At 41.1% G+C, this 14,315-nt stretch overlaps 2 protein-coding genes across 2 annotated transcripts; one reads left to right on the forward strand and one right to left on the reverse strand.

Moving 5' to 3' along the window:
* The first annotated feature begins 527 nt into the window (after nt 1–527).
* Nucleotides 528–8,101, forward strand: arl8 (ADP-ribosylation factor-like 8). Its single transcript, XM_063483467.1, has 6 exons — nt 528–937; nt 3,143–3,203; nt 3,303–3,450; nt 4,951–5,034; nt 5,189–5,340; nt 6,668–8,101. Exons 1-6 carry the CDS (start codon nt 892–894, stop codon nt 6,714–6,716), a joined length of 540 nt encoding a protein of 179 aa, XP_063339537.1. The 5' UTR covers nt 528–891; the 3' UTR covers nt 6,717–8,101.
* Nucleotides 8,102–8,162: 61 nt separating this feature from the next.
* maf1b (MAF1 homolog, negative regulator of RNA polymerase III b) lies at nt 8,163–14,293 on the reverse strand. The gene is made up of 8 exons (XM_063483466.1): nt 13,738–14,293; nt 13,334–13,422; nt 10,588–10,719; nt 10,331–10,493; nt 10,126–10,247; nt 9,922–10,041; nt 9,295–9,387; nt 8,163–9,185 (listed from the first exon to the last, which is right to left on the reverse strand). Exons 2-8 carry the CDS (start codon nt 13,414–13,416, stop codon nt 9,161–9,163), a joined length of 738 nt encoding a protein of 245 aa, XP_063339536.1. The 5' UTR covers nt 13,417–13,422; nt 13,738–14,293; the 3' UTR covers nt 8,163–9,160.
* Nucleotides 14,294–14,315: the final 22 nt, after the last annotated feature.

A 14,315-nucleotide genomic window follows, 5' to 3' on the forward strand; every position in this document is an offset into this window, starting at 1 on the left:
TAATAATAAAAAATAAAAATAAAGTTTATTTGCATGTTTTGCATGTGTGTGTGTGTGTGTGTGTGTGTGTGCGTGCGTGTGCGTGTGTGTGTGTGTGTGTGTGTGTGTGTGTGTGTGTGTGTGTGTGTGCATAAATCTTTGTCTTTTTTGTTGTGTTTAAACAGTAAAGCAAGTTATAAAATAATATATCCATCAAAGTTGCATAAAAATTAGTTTATATAACATAACAAGTAAAAACTTTATCAACATAGTAAAACATTTAAAATTATAACATTTAAACATTATAAAACTTTTTGTTTAAAATGTTGGCTAAACTCCTTTTCCTTAGGAATGTTATAGTTATAAGCAATATAATTTAGAAGCAAATAAAGGTGGGATTGAAGTGTTAGCGGCTTGGCTTCATTGATAAGAAATATTCCTAAACAAAAAAAAAAAAAGCAGAAATTGGAGATTTAAAAGACAAACATGCCACGATGCGTAAACGTCATCACGTAACCGGAAGATAACTGAGCAGTCGGGATTGCTTTTATTCACCGGACAAGTGGAAGCTAACGGGCAGAAGAAGAGAAGAGTCGATGCTCACGGAGACTACACAGGGCTGCTCTGTACACCCAGGGATTATTTGTACTTCTTGTGGGGGCTTTAGGCTTTACTTACACCTACACAATAATAACTCATCACGGTATTGTTTTAGATCTGGTTTTAGCTTCATGGCTTAGATGTTTTAGATGGAGTTCGCATTGAAAAGGTCGCTGAGGTGTTTTGTAGACCAGAGCTCTTTGAGCTAGTGTTAGCTAGAAGCAGCCAGCCGCGGACTGCACGGTGCGGACCACAGAGTGGAGAAAGTCGCTCTATCCACAGAGGGACGGACATCGGCATTTATCCCTAACAATGGGCCTCATACTCGCCAAACTGTGGAGCTTCTTTTGTAACCAAGGTGGGTGTCGGTTTTTGCAGCTCACTTATCTCCCGCCGGCTTCTCAACCGGGGATAAGGCGAACTGTTAGCCCGTTAGCATGAAGAGGGCAGCCGAGGTGCGACAATAACAGATGGCAGAATTGTCTCCCCACACATCTATTTTATTTATTTATTTTACTTAAGCTCTGCCATCTGAACTGTCTTTGTTTAACTTGTAAACCAGGGTACTACTCTCCATCCGCATGACGCCACCTACCATCGTAACTGTTAATCTGTTTGTCAACCGATATAATTACCTTAAGAGCCTACCGGAGTATGTTCACAGTGTTGTCAATCAGCTTTGGCTCACTGTCCAGGACACGTCGCCCTTACATAACTTTTCCTTGACTTTCTGGAAAGATGTTTACTGCAAATATAATTATTCAGTTGTGGCTCCAAGTGTCCACTTAAAACAATGGAACTAGTCTAACTAGTATTTTGCTCCTGTTTATGATAGGTTACAAAGCTGGATAACCAACATTATCATGTAATTTCGAGTTTTAAAATATGGAGGACTGAAATTGCGAAAAAATACAATTCAACCCAAAAAATATATATTAAACAGACAAAAGGTTTACACCTTTCCTCATCACTTGCATCTTGGAACAGTAAAGAAATGTATATATGTCGAAAGAAGTACCAAAATAAGCTTTTGGGAAATAAGAATATCTAAACAAATTTCAAATAATTGATTTTAGGTAGTTTTGGTCCTCTGTAATAAAGTATTCAATGTGGGTTTGCCAAATGTCCTCCAATGCAATGTCAAGTATTCATTAACTGTACAGCTACAACTTTCAGCTTTTTTTCCCCTTACTGTAAGTGAGTGTTATTTTTCTTGATAATGAGGAATGGGAAGTGAAAATCATTAATGAAGGATGTGGCTATATTTACAGATAGAATTTTTATTTTCTGTTTGATTCCAGTCATCATTTATCATCTGATAGGGAATTAATTTTTGTGCTCTTTAGCATGTGTTATATTGCTTATTTACTGCCTGGCCCTAAGAATGGCAAATACCTACTTTCATTGTTACCTAATTCTGGATTAAACTATTCCCTTACTTACTTAAGGAGATCGCTGCGTGGTCTGGGTGAAATTGTTGGGACTCAGACTAGGAGTTGAATCTATGTCATCATCACCATGTAATTGTATTACTAGAGATGTGGTGGGAGACACAAGAAGTGCTTCTTCTTGGTGTATGAATCACTTTGTGTTATTTTTGCCGAATTTTATAACTGTGAAAAAATTTAATTCTTTAGCGCATTCTAGGAACAAATGTTTCCTTTCTCTGTACATCATACGCGTATTTTTCCCTGTGTGGTGACATCTGTTTGGATTTTTGTTGATGATTGTTTGATAATTAAACTTTTTCATGCCCCAAAATGGGCCTTTGGGACGTGGCTATGCATTGCAGAATGAGTTTGCGTTAACAGATGAGTATTTTCCTGTCTTGTTTTTTTTTTTTTTTTTTTTTTTAGTGTAAGATGATGTCAATTAAAATTGTTTTTTTTATTTTTTTTTTGGGGGGGGGGGGTAAAAAAAAAAAAAAAAAAAAGTCGCAGTTCTTGTGGAGTTTTGTTTTTTTGTTTCGTTTTTTTTTTCCCCTCTTTGGTTGAAGGCCAAAACCTCTTTGGTGGGTGCCAACTTTTTTTTTTTTTGTATTCAGGAAAAACCGTGTAATTGTACTGTCAGGACTGTCCCCATGTTGCTTCTTGTAAAGGAAGCAATATACATGTAAAACGTTCGGGAAAGCCAATGTAGTTCATCAAAACCCTCAGAGCTGCGATGCCCTTTGGCCAGACTTCCTTCCTCTCAGCCGGAGGCCTCGTAAGGGCAAGAAGTTAAAACACTGGCCTGAAATATTTTAGTATCTACATGTTGCTCCAATTCTGCATTTAGCCCGTCATGTTTGCCTGTCTCTCACCAGCTTCAAACCCTCACTGTTGTTCTATGTTCTAGCTCATTATATGAATGAGCAGAGTTTACTGTAGGTCTAGGTTTGTTTGTTTGTTTGGGAAAAGTAGGTCAGGAAGACATGAGGTAGGAAATAAGTTTTTGAGGTTTTTATTTAATGGTGTGATTGCTTTTTGTGAGCTGGATCCAGTTTTTGTTTCAAACTGTATACTTTCAAATTAATTTCTGAGTTTTTTTTGTTTTGTTTTGTTTTTTTATTTTTGTTTTCCAGAGCACAAGGTGATCATTGTGGGACTAGATAATGCAGGGAAAACCACTATCCTCTACCAATTGTAAGTACTTTTTTCAGTTTGAACTTTCTTAGACATCCTTCCTGAATGCTTTTAAAGTTGGAAAAACACAAACCCACTTTGCGTTTCTGTTTTATTCAGTCTAATGAACGAGGTGGTCCATACTTCTCCCACCATCGGAAGCAATGTGGAAGAAATAGTGGTGAAGAACACCCACTTTTTAATGTGGGACATAGGTGGGCAGGAGTCTCTCAGATCCTCCTGGAACACCTACTACTCCAATACAGAGGTGAGAAACACCTTGCAGAGTCTTTCACACTCGACAGTAGCCATGTAATGTCGAGCACAGTTTTCTCCCTGAGCACAGCAGCTGGTGTTTGCTCGGAGCACAGACGGCAGCAGAGGCCGCCCAAGTCAAAGGTCACCCTATTCACAAAGGGGCCGGTCTGAGAAGCAAAGGGGTCAGCTCCCACAGTCAAAAGAAAAACAGCAGAGGCAGATGTGTATGAGAACTTAAAGACCGCTCTTTACAATATTCAGTAAAGGTTTATATCCATTTTGGCTGCTTCATGATTTAAATACAGAGATCAATTCCTCATTGTTCCCTATGCTTTCTGTGGGAGCATTCCATTATCCTAAAATGTCTCCTCACATATTCACTTGCATCTCTCTCTCTCATATCCTCCTTGTGATGTGTTAGAGATCCAAAAAAAGACGTGTGAGCGTGGAGGAGGTAAAGCTGTCAAAGCTTCAGCTCCTCCCCTGATGGCAAACTTTGTTCTTTATGTGGAGGTGCAGCATTAATACATCATGTCGCCTGATATAAGACATGATTATACACCTGAGTGTCCTTGCTCTAAGCTGCTATACAAGCCAACTTTTCCCTCATTCCTCAAGATGGATTAAGGTGATGATGATGGCTGATTGGGAGCAGTTCCTAGGTTGTGGGAGAAGCGAGAGTTGGCATAATGTAAACCACCCCATGTCGAGGTTTCTGGGAATTATAAGAGGCAGTATTCAGCATTGACTGCTTTTATTGTGAATATATTGATGGTCAATTATTGATATTATTTTAAACCTCTGACAGCTACTAAATTAATTGATCAGGAGGATATAAATCAGGAGCTGTTAATGATTGGTTGTATTTGTTAGTAAACTCAGTATATTTTTTGAAAGAACATTTTCAAATCTAAGAACCTGCTTTTCACTTTCACATTAATATAAAGTGAATATTGATAGGTTTAAAAAAGTAACTGAAATATGTGAATGCGGGTTCCAGGAATTAAGGATGCAAAAAGGAAAACCTATGAGATTAATTATGTGACTGATTATTATGGAAAGGTGAGTTAAACTACTGTAACATTCAGGTGTGTTTGTATCAAACAGCGGCTAAACTGATGCAGTAGACTTTACTGTAGCTCTACAGTTACTGGAGTAGCTTGTATTTATATTTTGATTGTAAAGTCAAATGGTCACGTAACAGTTTGTGCTCTGAGTCACTTTCATGTTGAATAACGTGTTGGTCTGTGTCATCTTCTGGGGGTCGTTGCTGTGGTTTTGATGGTGTGTCTCACATCTCTTCCAAATTAACATGCCTTTGGCCTTTTTGTCATGCAGAGACACTTTTTCTTATTCAAGAGGGGGGTTTTGCATAGCACTCACCACTTCCCATTGTGAGGGTTTCACAGCGGAAATGCCCACCCGCTGTCTTGCATTTTGTTGCTGTGCCTTTTGAAAAGAGGTCACTTAACATGGACTTTTTTTTTTTTTCTTTTTTTTTTTCCCCCAGTTCATCATTCTGGTGGTGGACAGCACAGACCGAGAGAGGCTGGCTATCTCTAAAGAGGAGCTCTACAGGATGCTGGCCCATGAGGTAACACACTCAACTCTTCCTAGTATGACCATATATGACGATAATGCAGGACGATGGCTAGCCTTTTCCTCCACCAGCATTGTTTAGAGTTTGTGGTTCAAAAAGTGGCAGCGACTAAGGTTGTGCTTTCATTGTTCTCTGTGCTCTCCCTCAGGACCTGCGGAAAGCAGCTGTGTTGATATTCGCCAATAAGCAGGATATGAAAGACTGTATGTCTGCAGCAGAGATCTCTAAATACCTCACCCTGAGCTCCATCAAAGACCACCCCTGGCACATACAGTCGTGCTGTGCACTTACGGGAGAGGGGTAAGAGAGATCTGCTCATTCTTCACAAGCAGGAAATACAGAGTGACAGGGTGTGCAGACTTTTAATTAATGCAGGGATTAGATGATGAAATCCCACCCTCATCCAGCTGCAAACCAGATCTCAATTAATACACAGATGTTTCTAACTGATCTTATTAGTTTTTTAGAAATGAAAGCGGTGAGCAATAAAAGAAAACGGGGAATGCAGATGTTTTTTGTCTCTGTTGTTCTATCTGTAATTGCTTTTTGAGAGACGGATGTGGCCCAAACAAGCAGAAACTGCAGATCTCCATACAAGCCTAAGATGAAGTATTTTTATCTTCGTTTTCACCGATTCATTTTAACATTCAAAGATTTGGTTGTTGACATTGACTCTCCTTTAACAGATTTAACACCTCACCTAAAAACTACTGCTCCAGGTTTTTTATTTTGTATTTTTTTTTTTTTATCGCTAGGCTGTTTTATTTGTTCTGCTTGTTTTGGGTTTTTTTTTGTTTGCTCGTTTGTGAAACTCTATATTCTGTTCAGACAACTTTTCAACAAGCTTTGGTGCTCCAGTATAGTGACACCAACACCACATACTTATGAGGACAACATTTATCCAGTAAAATTAGTGTTAAATTGTCCTGCAGGGCTGTGAGGCGTGTGAGCCACCAGATGTCACTGCATCTGCTTACTTTTAAGCCCTGAGGCCTCAGGAGGCTTTGTGCAGCCATCAGTGGCAGAGTTCTGCTTTAAAAATAAATATGACCCACTGCTGTTTGTGTATAAGGTTAAAAACAGGGGCACATTAAGTGCAGTAAGACAACAGGGGAAGTTAGTGAGAACATAAATATCCAACACAAAAACAACACAGGGTGTTTTCAGCTGTGTGAAAGTGTCTAACGTGAACTATTTTCTGCTTTGTGAAACATGAGGAAGGACAACTCTGCAATGTATCCAATTTGGCTTCTCTTAAAGTTACCTGAAGTTGTCTGAAGCTGTGAAAACAGATTGGTATCTTTGACTCTTCCAAATTAGGAGTGCTCTACAGGAGTAGAGTATAAAAGAGGGATGCAGCTTTGAGGTCTGAAAAGTGAAACCACTGCTGAAGAATTTTAAACCTGCACGTCACATTCACTTTCAAAAACGGTCACAACAGCTGAAATTCTCAACTCAAAGTTTCATAACAGAGCTGCACAAACCAGAGTGTGACATCATGGCAGCTACACCCATCTTTTATTCAGTCTGTGGCTTTGGGCCACAAGGTCCATCGTGGGTTCTCATTAAATTTGAAGGCATTGGAAAAAGTTCTGCTGATTCTCATCTTTGACTTCGTTTTTTTCAGGTTATGTCAAGGCCTTGAATGGATGACCTCCAGAGCCGGACTCAGATAGCCCATTCCTTTGCCATTAATGGCCTGACTACCTTCAGCACCGCTGGGATGGAACAGCATTATTATTATTATTTTTTTAGTTTTTTTTTATTTTAGGACAAATTTGGAGAGGAGCGTTGGCACGCTGTCACAATGGAGCCAGTTCTTCTCCTGAACAGAGACCAGCTTAAGGAGCAAGTATTTTGGAGTACGGCACCAGACTATCATCATTGACATGACATACTTCTCATCATATCATGTTACATTATATCGTATCATAAACCCCACGAGGATGTCCATACATGGTGCAGCTGTCCTTTTTTGCCATACAAGTTCATCTATGTTCGGACACAAAGGGATTACAAGCAGTGGTGTTAAAGGAATGGTTCCAAGTTGTTACTGTACAATAATGTTCTCATGGTCAACACTTTTTTTTTTTTTTGGGGGGGTATATCTGTTATGTATAATTTCAGTTTCATAAGCTACACTGTTGGTGTTTCTCACACTACAACCTGATGGTGCCGTATTAAAATGTGGTAAAGTATGAAATCCTATTTTTTAACGACCTTGAGCCTGTACTTGTATATTGTTGAGCCAAATGGTGTCGACGCACTATAAATTTTCCCTGCTCTAGCCTCTGGAAAATGAACCCTGCATCGTTATTTCAGTACACAGCTCAGTTTTAATAACACTATTTCAAACTGCAACATTTTTTTTCCTAAATGATGCATTATGATAGTTAAATTTTGCTTGTAGACCTGTTTTGTATTAACACACGGTCACTGATGTTGCAAACCCCGCCCCCTGCCAGTACGCTTTTTAGTTTTTAACAGCCTTTCTGGCATCTCAGTCCTCTTAAATAAACCTTCAAAGAGGTGCCACATGTTTATATGAAGTCATTACTCATGAACCACTTGGCTATGAGGAATAGCAGAAATATGGTCCTAATATAATTTCGGCTGTTTAGGTATAACTTGATCCTCCGCCTTAACCAACCTGTTCTGGGCATCTTGGAGGACCGTGCATTTCAATCTGACGGTCTCCCTGTGATTTTGACCACCTTTAATTCCTTGAACTTGCTAACGGATCTATGCACGTGTCACTTTTAAACCTTGTATTCCTTTTACAAGTTCTGCAAGTGGCCCAAAAAAAAAAAAAAGGTGATGGAGGTGCTTGAATCTTGACTGCAAACCATCCTGGTCTGAGAGTGCCTCTGAGATATGTTCTGGTGCAAGGTCTTTTTACACAAACCGGAAGTGGATGAAGCGTACAGCCGCCAGACACTGCATCACCAAGGTTTACAGCTTTTACCTTAAACTCAAAGCAAGGGAACTGATCATATACTGTGTGGTGATGTCTGTACTGTATCAGTTTTATTTCCAATAAAGGTTTGTTTTAAACTTTCAATTATTTCAGAGTCAAAATAATAACTTTCATTAGGTCACTGCTTTTCAAAGACAAACACCAATTTATTCACATCTTTAATATAATGGCTGATCAAACGAAGCACAGGGCAGTCGATAAAGACGCACAACTCCTAAGTACTTTTCAGGAACACGAAGAGCTTCTCATCTAAAAAGAATTTTCTGCGGCATGTTTTTTCTACTATACATTCACTTTTCAATGAAGTCTTTGCACTGAGGTAATGAGCAAAGAAAAACAACACATTCAGGAATGAACAGGGATTAATTGGAGACAAAAAAAAAAAAAAAAAAAAAGATTTAGACAACACAGTGAAACTATCTGATAAAAGCTGATATGTTTTCTAAGCTGCAACTCAGACGCCAGGAGTATAATTCTCCTTGGCCGTGGAGATTTAAAGAATACAGTCAGTAATAAATGCAACATTTTTAGATTTCAAAAGAGTTCTCACAGTAACGTCACTGTCACACGTAAAAAGCAACAACAGATGAGGAAACGGAGCTCTCAGCTTATCAGTCAGTCAGGCAGCCTCGGCTGGATTTTTGTGTGTATGTTTGTGTCCTGTCTTAAATGGACCCAGCTCTGTATTTGTCCTCATCAGTTTTCAATTATGCTGGTGTTTCTGGACTCCTCTGTGACATCATCTGCAAGAAGCTAAACTTGCTTTCAGTCCTTTTGAGCCACTTGTTCACAACAAGACCTCCTCTTTCTTAAGTGTCCGTGAAGTGGTCTCTTTGGAAATGTGGCAGGAGTTGAGAAGTCCATATGTGGCTGTATGGGCTCAGAGCTCAGGATCCCGGAAAACAAAATACTGGAAAATGAAATGAAGGAGTTTTATGCTGACACAGGAGTATTTAACTAAAAACAAATACAAATAAAACCCTGCCACGCCACAACACAAAGTTTACCACCGGCAAGAGAAGGCATCAAACATGCATTAGTCTGAAGGTGGAAAATGGCTTTGGACAAGGCAGCAAATAGATGGCGAGGAAGAGGCGGGGGGATGGACACTGGAAAAGCCTGGACACTCTTTGGCTGAGGCGGTTACACACACAGAGCTCTGGGGCAGCTGGGAGAAGAAAAAAAGAATTTAAGTGACAACTTTATTTATAGAAAAACAAGTACTGCACAGCACATATTACAGTGAAGGAAACCCGCCGTTCAATAAGCAGTCTCACCTGTCCTCAGTGAAGCCATCCATTTCCTCTTCATCGTCCAGCTCCATGTCCAGCTCGTTGTCGAGGCTGCCGCGGCCGTAACCGCTCAGGACGCTGCAGAAAGATTATCACGATCAGACCCCCTTGTGTCACTATGTGTGAATTCAACCTGGGATATTTTAACTGGAACAGGTGGAGGGATTTGACTGTTGCCTAATAATGAATTTGACTTGGTCTGGCTGTACGAAGGCTTGGCAAACCATTTTTGCATTTTACTTTTATTTCCTCTTTTCTGCTTGATTGATTGATGAGACCAACAGTCAGATGTACTGCGACTCTACAGTTTTGTGCTGCAGAGTGGAAACACCCATCCTGTTGCTCTGTAGATCTGATGTGCGTGTGCTCCAACCAGAACGTGAAGCAGGTGGAAACCTGGTTCATTGGTGCTACACTAAGCTCAAGAAGGCCACCTGTCGGCAGCACGTGACGGTGTAGCTTGAGAATGTCCAAAGGACGGAGGAGGTTTGAAACTTACTAATGTTGTCATTTCATAATTGATTTGGCTGCACACACACAAATCTGTGGGAAACACGATGTGCGAGTTGTTAAGAGTCTGTAGAGGTGAGCAGTAGGCTTGTAGCTGCTGACCTGACGGAGCGACATGTGAAGAATACAATCCTCTTCAGTTTTTTGTTGTAGAAGAAGTAGTTGAAGGACCAGAGACTCCCCTCTTCACCAAAAGGGTCTGAGTCCAGATCCGGGTTGTAGCTAGAAAAAGATATTCAAGCTTAAAACAGATTTATTCCACACCACATGGATCGCTCTGCAGCGTTAACTGATCTCAGCACCTACCTGTAAATGTCACAGCCCTGCAGGTTGATCTCCTGGTCGATAGCGTTCCACAGCTCGGGTCCCAAAGAGTTAAACTCTTCTCCCACTGCTGAGAACAGACTGCTGTTCACTGCGTTAGCCACCTGGACAGAAAAAGAAAAGCAATCTTTGAAGCAAATTGTTTTTTCTCATTCCAGAGAGTTTCGCTTCGGACCGGCATCCTGACCCAGTTGAGGCTGGGCTCTCGGCTGAACTCGTGAGCTCGCGCGGCGCTGAAGTCATAGTCCGGCCTGAAGGACTCGTTGAGCGTGGTGATGAGGTAGAAAAGAGTCTTCCTGCAACACTTGTCGCTCAGAGGGTTTTCTCCGTCCTCGCTGCTTTTCCCCAGCCTGCACAGAAATGAACATCATGGTTTTTGTTTTAAACCAAAGTATTTAATTTCCTCATCTTCCAAACGTGCTGAACCTGGCCTGCAGTACTCACTGTGAAGGGCTGGTGGCGCTGGTGGACTGAGGAGGGGAGAGGGCCTCCAGGACATGCGGCTCCCCCTCCTGGCAGAACTGCTTGAACATGTGTTTATCGTCTCCTGCCATCTTGCAGGAGTAGCTCTCGATCCTGCGGGGCAGAAAGCGGCGAAAAACATTCAAGAGCTGGACGATGTAAACATGACGATAGGAGGGTGCGGCCGAATCACTGGAAACTATTTTAATATCCCAGCAGGATTAAACACATGATTGCATAACAGATGGGCCACTCCAGGACATTTTGATGAAATTCATTTTAAAAACCGCCCCCCTCTGAAATTAAATTAATGAACACAAACAAATATTGTTCCAAGAAACCTTTGATAAAGACTTATTCTTTACATAGAGAAATTACTGGCACCCACCCAAAAAGGGTTTAACCAGAACCAAATCAAAATCAGTAGTGCAATGACAGAAAGCTTTATTGATCTGTTCATCAAAAAGCCAAAACAACCTGAAAACTCCGATTTCTATCAAATGTGTTCTCCATGATCACCACCTTTAATGCCAAATACACAAACACCTCTTCTGAAATGGGAAGGACTCCATTTTTTTTTTTTGTTGTTGTTGTTTTTTTTCATTAAACTGCAATGTAGGTTCGTTTGTTTTAGGATAGTTGGGAGTTAATAACTATCAACACATAACTTAACTCTAGATATCTACAAGCTATTACACGTTCAACAAGACAGCCTGTTCCTTTCACCAGAGCCATATCTGCAGGACTGCCTGACAAGTCGTGGCTAACATTTCCTGCGTGCTCTTTCATGTTTCTAGGTCACATGCTGCTGAGATATATGAGAGCATAGCAGCAGACTGCTGTGCAGTTGTTTATTTTGCACCCTCTCACCAAGAGGTTACACAAGAGCAAAGGTTGTGCAACTTGGAGGATACACTTGAGTGCTAAGACCCTCGCCAAGGCTGACAAGCTAATTATAGGGACATCAGAGGACATCATGGTGGAAATAACTGCCCTAGTATTACACACACAAACCACAGCTGAGCTGCAAACAAAACAAATAACTTAACAACTAAACTTAAAACTAGGCATAAAGAAACATTTCAGTTCACTGTGTCTGCAAAGGTTCTCAGTTCACTGAAATAAAAACCAACCCAAAGCAAATAAGCACACTTTGAAAACTTAGCTGAATCTCACCTGAATTCAAGTAAAAACTCATGAAAAACACAAACCCATTATTACTTCGGTAGAGACCAGAGGTATAACCGTTATAGAGATCATCTCGATACATTGATCTTTGTGCGAATGTTATCTAACCTCAGACAGAAAGCGCTTGAAGTTAGCGTTTTCTATTAATGTGTGTGTAAATAGGTGAATTACACATCTTGTATAGAGCACTTTGAGTGCTCAGAGTAGAAAAGAGTAAAGACATATGCATTTCATTATTACTGTATTACCAATTCTTATTTACTGCCTTACTTTTCCGTTTTCAGTAGGAAACACACAATCTTCACATAGAACACCAGCTGCCTTCTTTCAGGTAATTTATGCATCCTCTGAATAAATTGACTACGGTTTTATTTTATTTTTTTTTGCCTGCATGAAAATACCATAATCTGCGCTGGAAGCCTGTTCAGTTAATTCTCAGCTAAAGTCTGCTATGATGAGCTGTCTCCAAATCCACTAAGCAGCCTTTGCAGCTGCTTCATCAGCACCGTCCTGATACTATGTAGTGTATGTGTGCATGTATACATCTGCTAAATAACACTTCACAACAGTCTCAGAAATAACCACAGCGCGCTGTGAGAGGACACCGTGATCTGCGTCACTTGAGGTCACAACCACCGCCCACACACCCCAGAAAGACAGAACAGCAGACCGAGCTGCATAACTCCACACACAGCCCACTGCTCTTTATGTAACCACACTGTCACCGTATCCTCGGGCCCCGCTGGAGGCTTTGCATAATCGACAACACGCCGATATATATTACAGTTTGCCAAGCTGACAGCAAGAGCTGTCAGTTATAAATTAACCTTCACTGCAGGCTCTGAGTTTAGGCCATCAGAGGTAAAGCGTTACCATGATGTTGCATAACACGCAGGTGCTGTTTGCTCTACTACCCCGCTTATGAGGAGTGTACATGAACTGTGAGCCAGCCGCACCTCTCGCACCATCTACCACTCATTTCCATGACATCAGTGGTAGATCTCTCCTGTATGAGGAAAACTTTTGCTTACACTGCAAGCCTGCAAAGTTTAGTGGTTAAACTTTAGAGGTGCAACCTCGTAAAACCTGCACTTCTGGAACAGAAGAATTTGTTACTCAAATAAACTCTGCATGCATCACAATCAGGTGGGCTAATGTACCACGTCTTAAATATGCAAAAACTACAAGCACTGCAACTGAACTTTGTGTGGCATTCAAGTGCAGCAGAAAGACCTAAAAAAAAATTTCAGTTAATACCCAAAACGTTCTCAGGGGACCAGTCACCTGTCTGAAATGTTGCCTACATGTCCACAAACAAACAGACAGACCCTGTGCCATTTTTTTTAACCCGTGAGTCACCAGCACACCTAACCCAAATCATGTGAAACACACTTACACCACAGTGCATTTTTAATACTGAGGACTTTATAAATAGTTTATACATTTTTTATATCCTCTGAATTCCTACATTCTTTGGTCGCATCTACTCATTTCACTGATCATTCAAAATGGGGGGAAAAAGTAGAAATGGAAGTCTTACCTGCCAAGTATGCGGGACTCCCCTGTTTCAACACACAGCCGGGAGCTGAGAGCTTCAAAGCTGGAGTTTTCCAACAGCTTCATTGTAGTCTGCAAGAACCATAAAGATAAACATACACATGCTGTTTAGCTTGCATTCACAACAGGTTTCCACTGCAGGTCTCTTAAGGAAACGATAACTTGGAGTTTTAACATGCCTGCACAGTGCCAGCCTTATAAAGTCATTACACAGCGAGTTAAAAATCAGCGACGAGCAGATAAACAATGGTGTTATTTAGCGGAGAGGGGGCTGCAGCGCCCCTCGAGGACAACTTGCAGATCAAAACAGAAGCAGCTGCCCCTCCCCCACTCTGCTCTACATTTAGTTGACAAGCCGTCTTCCTGGTTCCCATATAAATCACTTACCAGGCAGTATTTTCGACACTGGCCGAAAACAGACGGTCCAAAACTCGAGCAGTGGGCTGTCTCGGTAGATACTCGCCCCTCTGTGACCAGCAGGGTGCTGAAGATAACCGAACCGCGCTCTGTGGGGCGACCAGCTAACGGTAGCTAAGTTAGCTTACTGACAATTGCGCTCCTGTCTTCACTTCACAGAACAGCCTTTAGTTCGCACTCGAGCTTAAGCATCTTACACAAACACTCGGTCGAGAATGAGTTATTCTGAGGCTTTTTAAGTTTATAGAAAAGCTGCTCTTGCCGATTAAGTGCGATGAGATTACATCCAAAGACTCTTGGCGTCCGTCGGAGTCTGTCTGCAGCGGCATCCCTTCCGACCTAATTTACAAAGCGACCTTTATTAGCGAGATCAAGCCGCCTTTTTCAGAGCGACTCGATCAGAAAAGCAGCAACGAGCTACCTAACGTCGTGAAAATATATATAATCTGGTTACGGTTGCTACAAATCGTCGACTACCGCAAAGACATCTATTCTCATCAAAACAGCGGAATCTAATGTACTGGTAAAACCCAGCCCCCTTTCTTTTA

Source organism: Pelmatolapia mariae, linkage group LG9 (genome assembly GCF_036321145.2).
Source record: "Pelmatolapia mariae isolate MD_Pm_ZW linkage group LG9, Pm_UMD_F_2, whole genome shotgun sequence".
Classification (NCBI taxonomy): domain Eukaryota; kingdom Metazoa; phylum Chordata; class Actinopteri; order Cichliformes; family Cichlidae; genus Pelmatolapia; species Pelmatolapia mariae.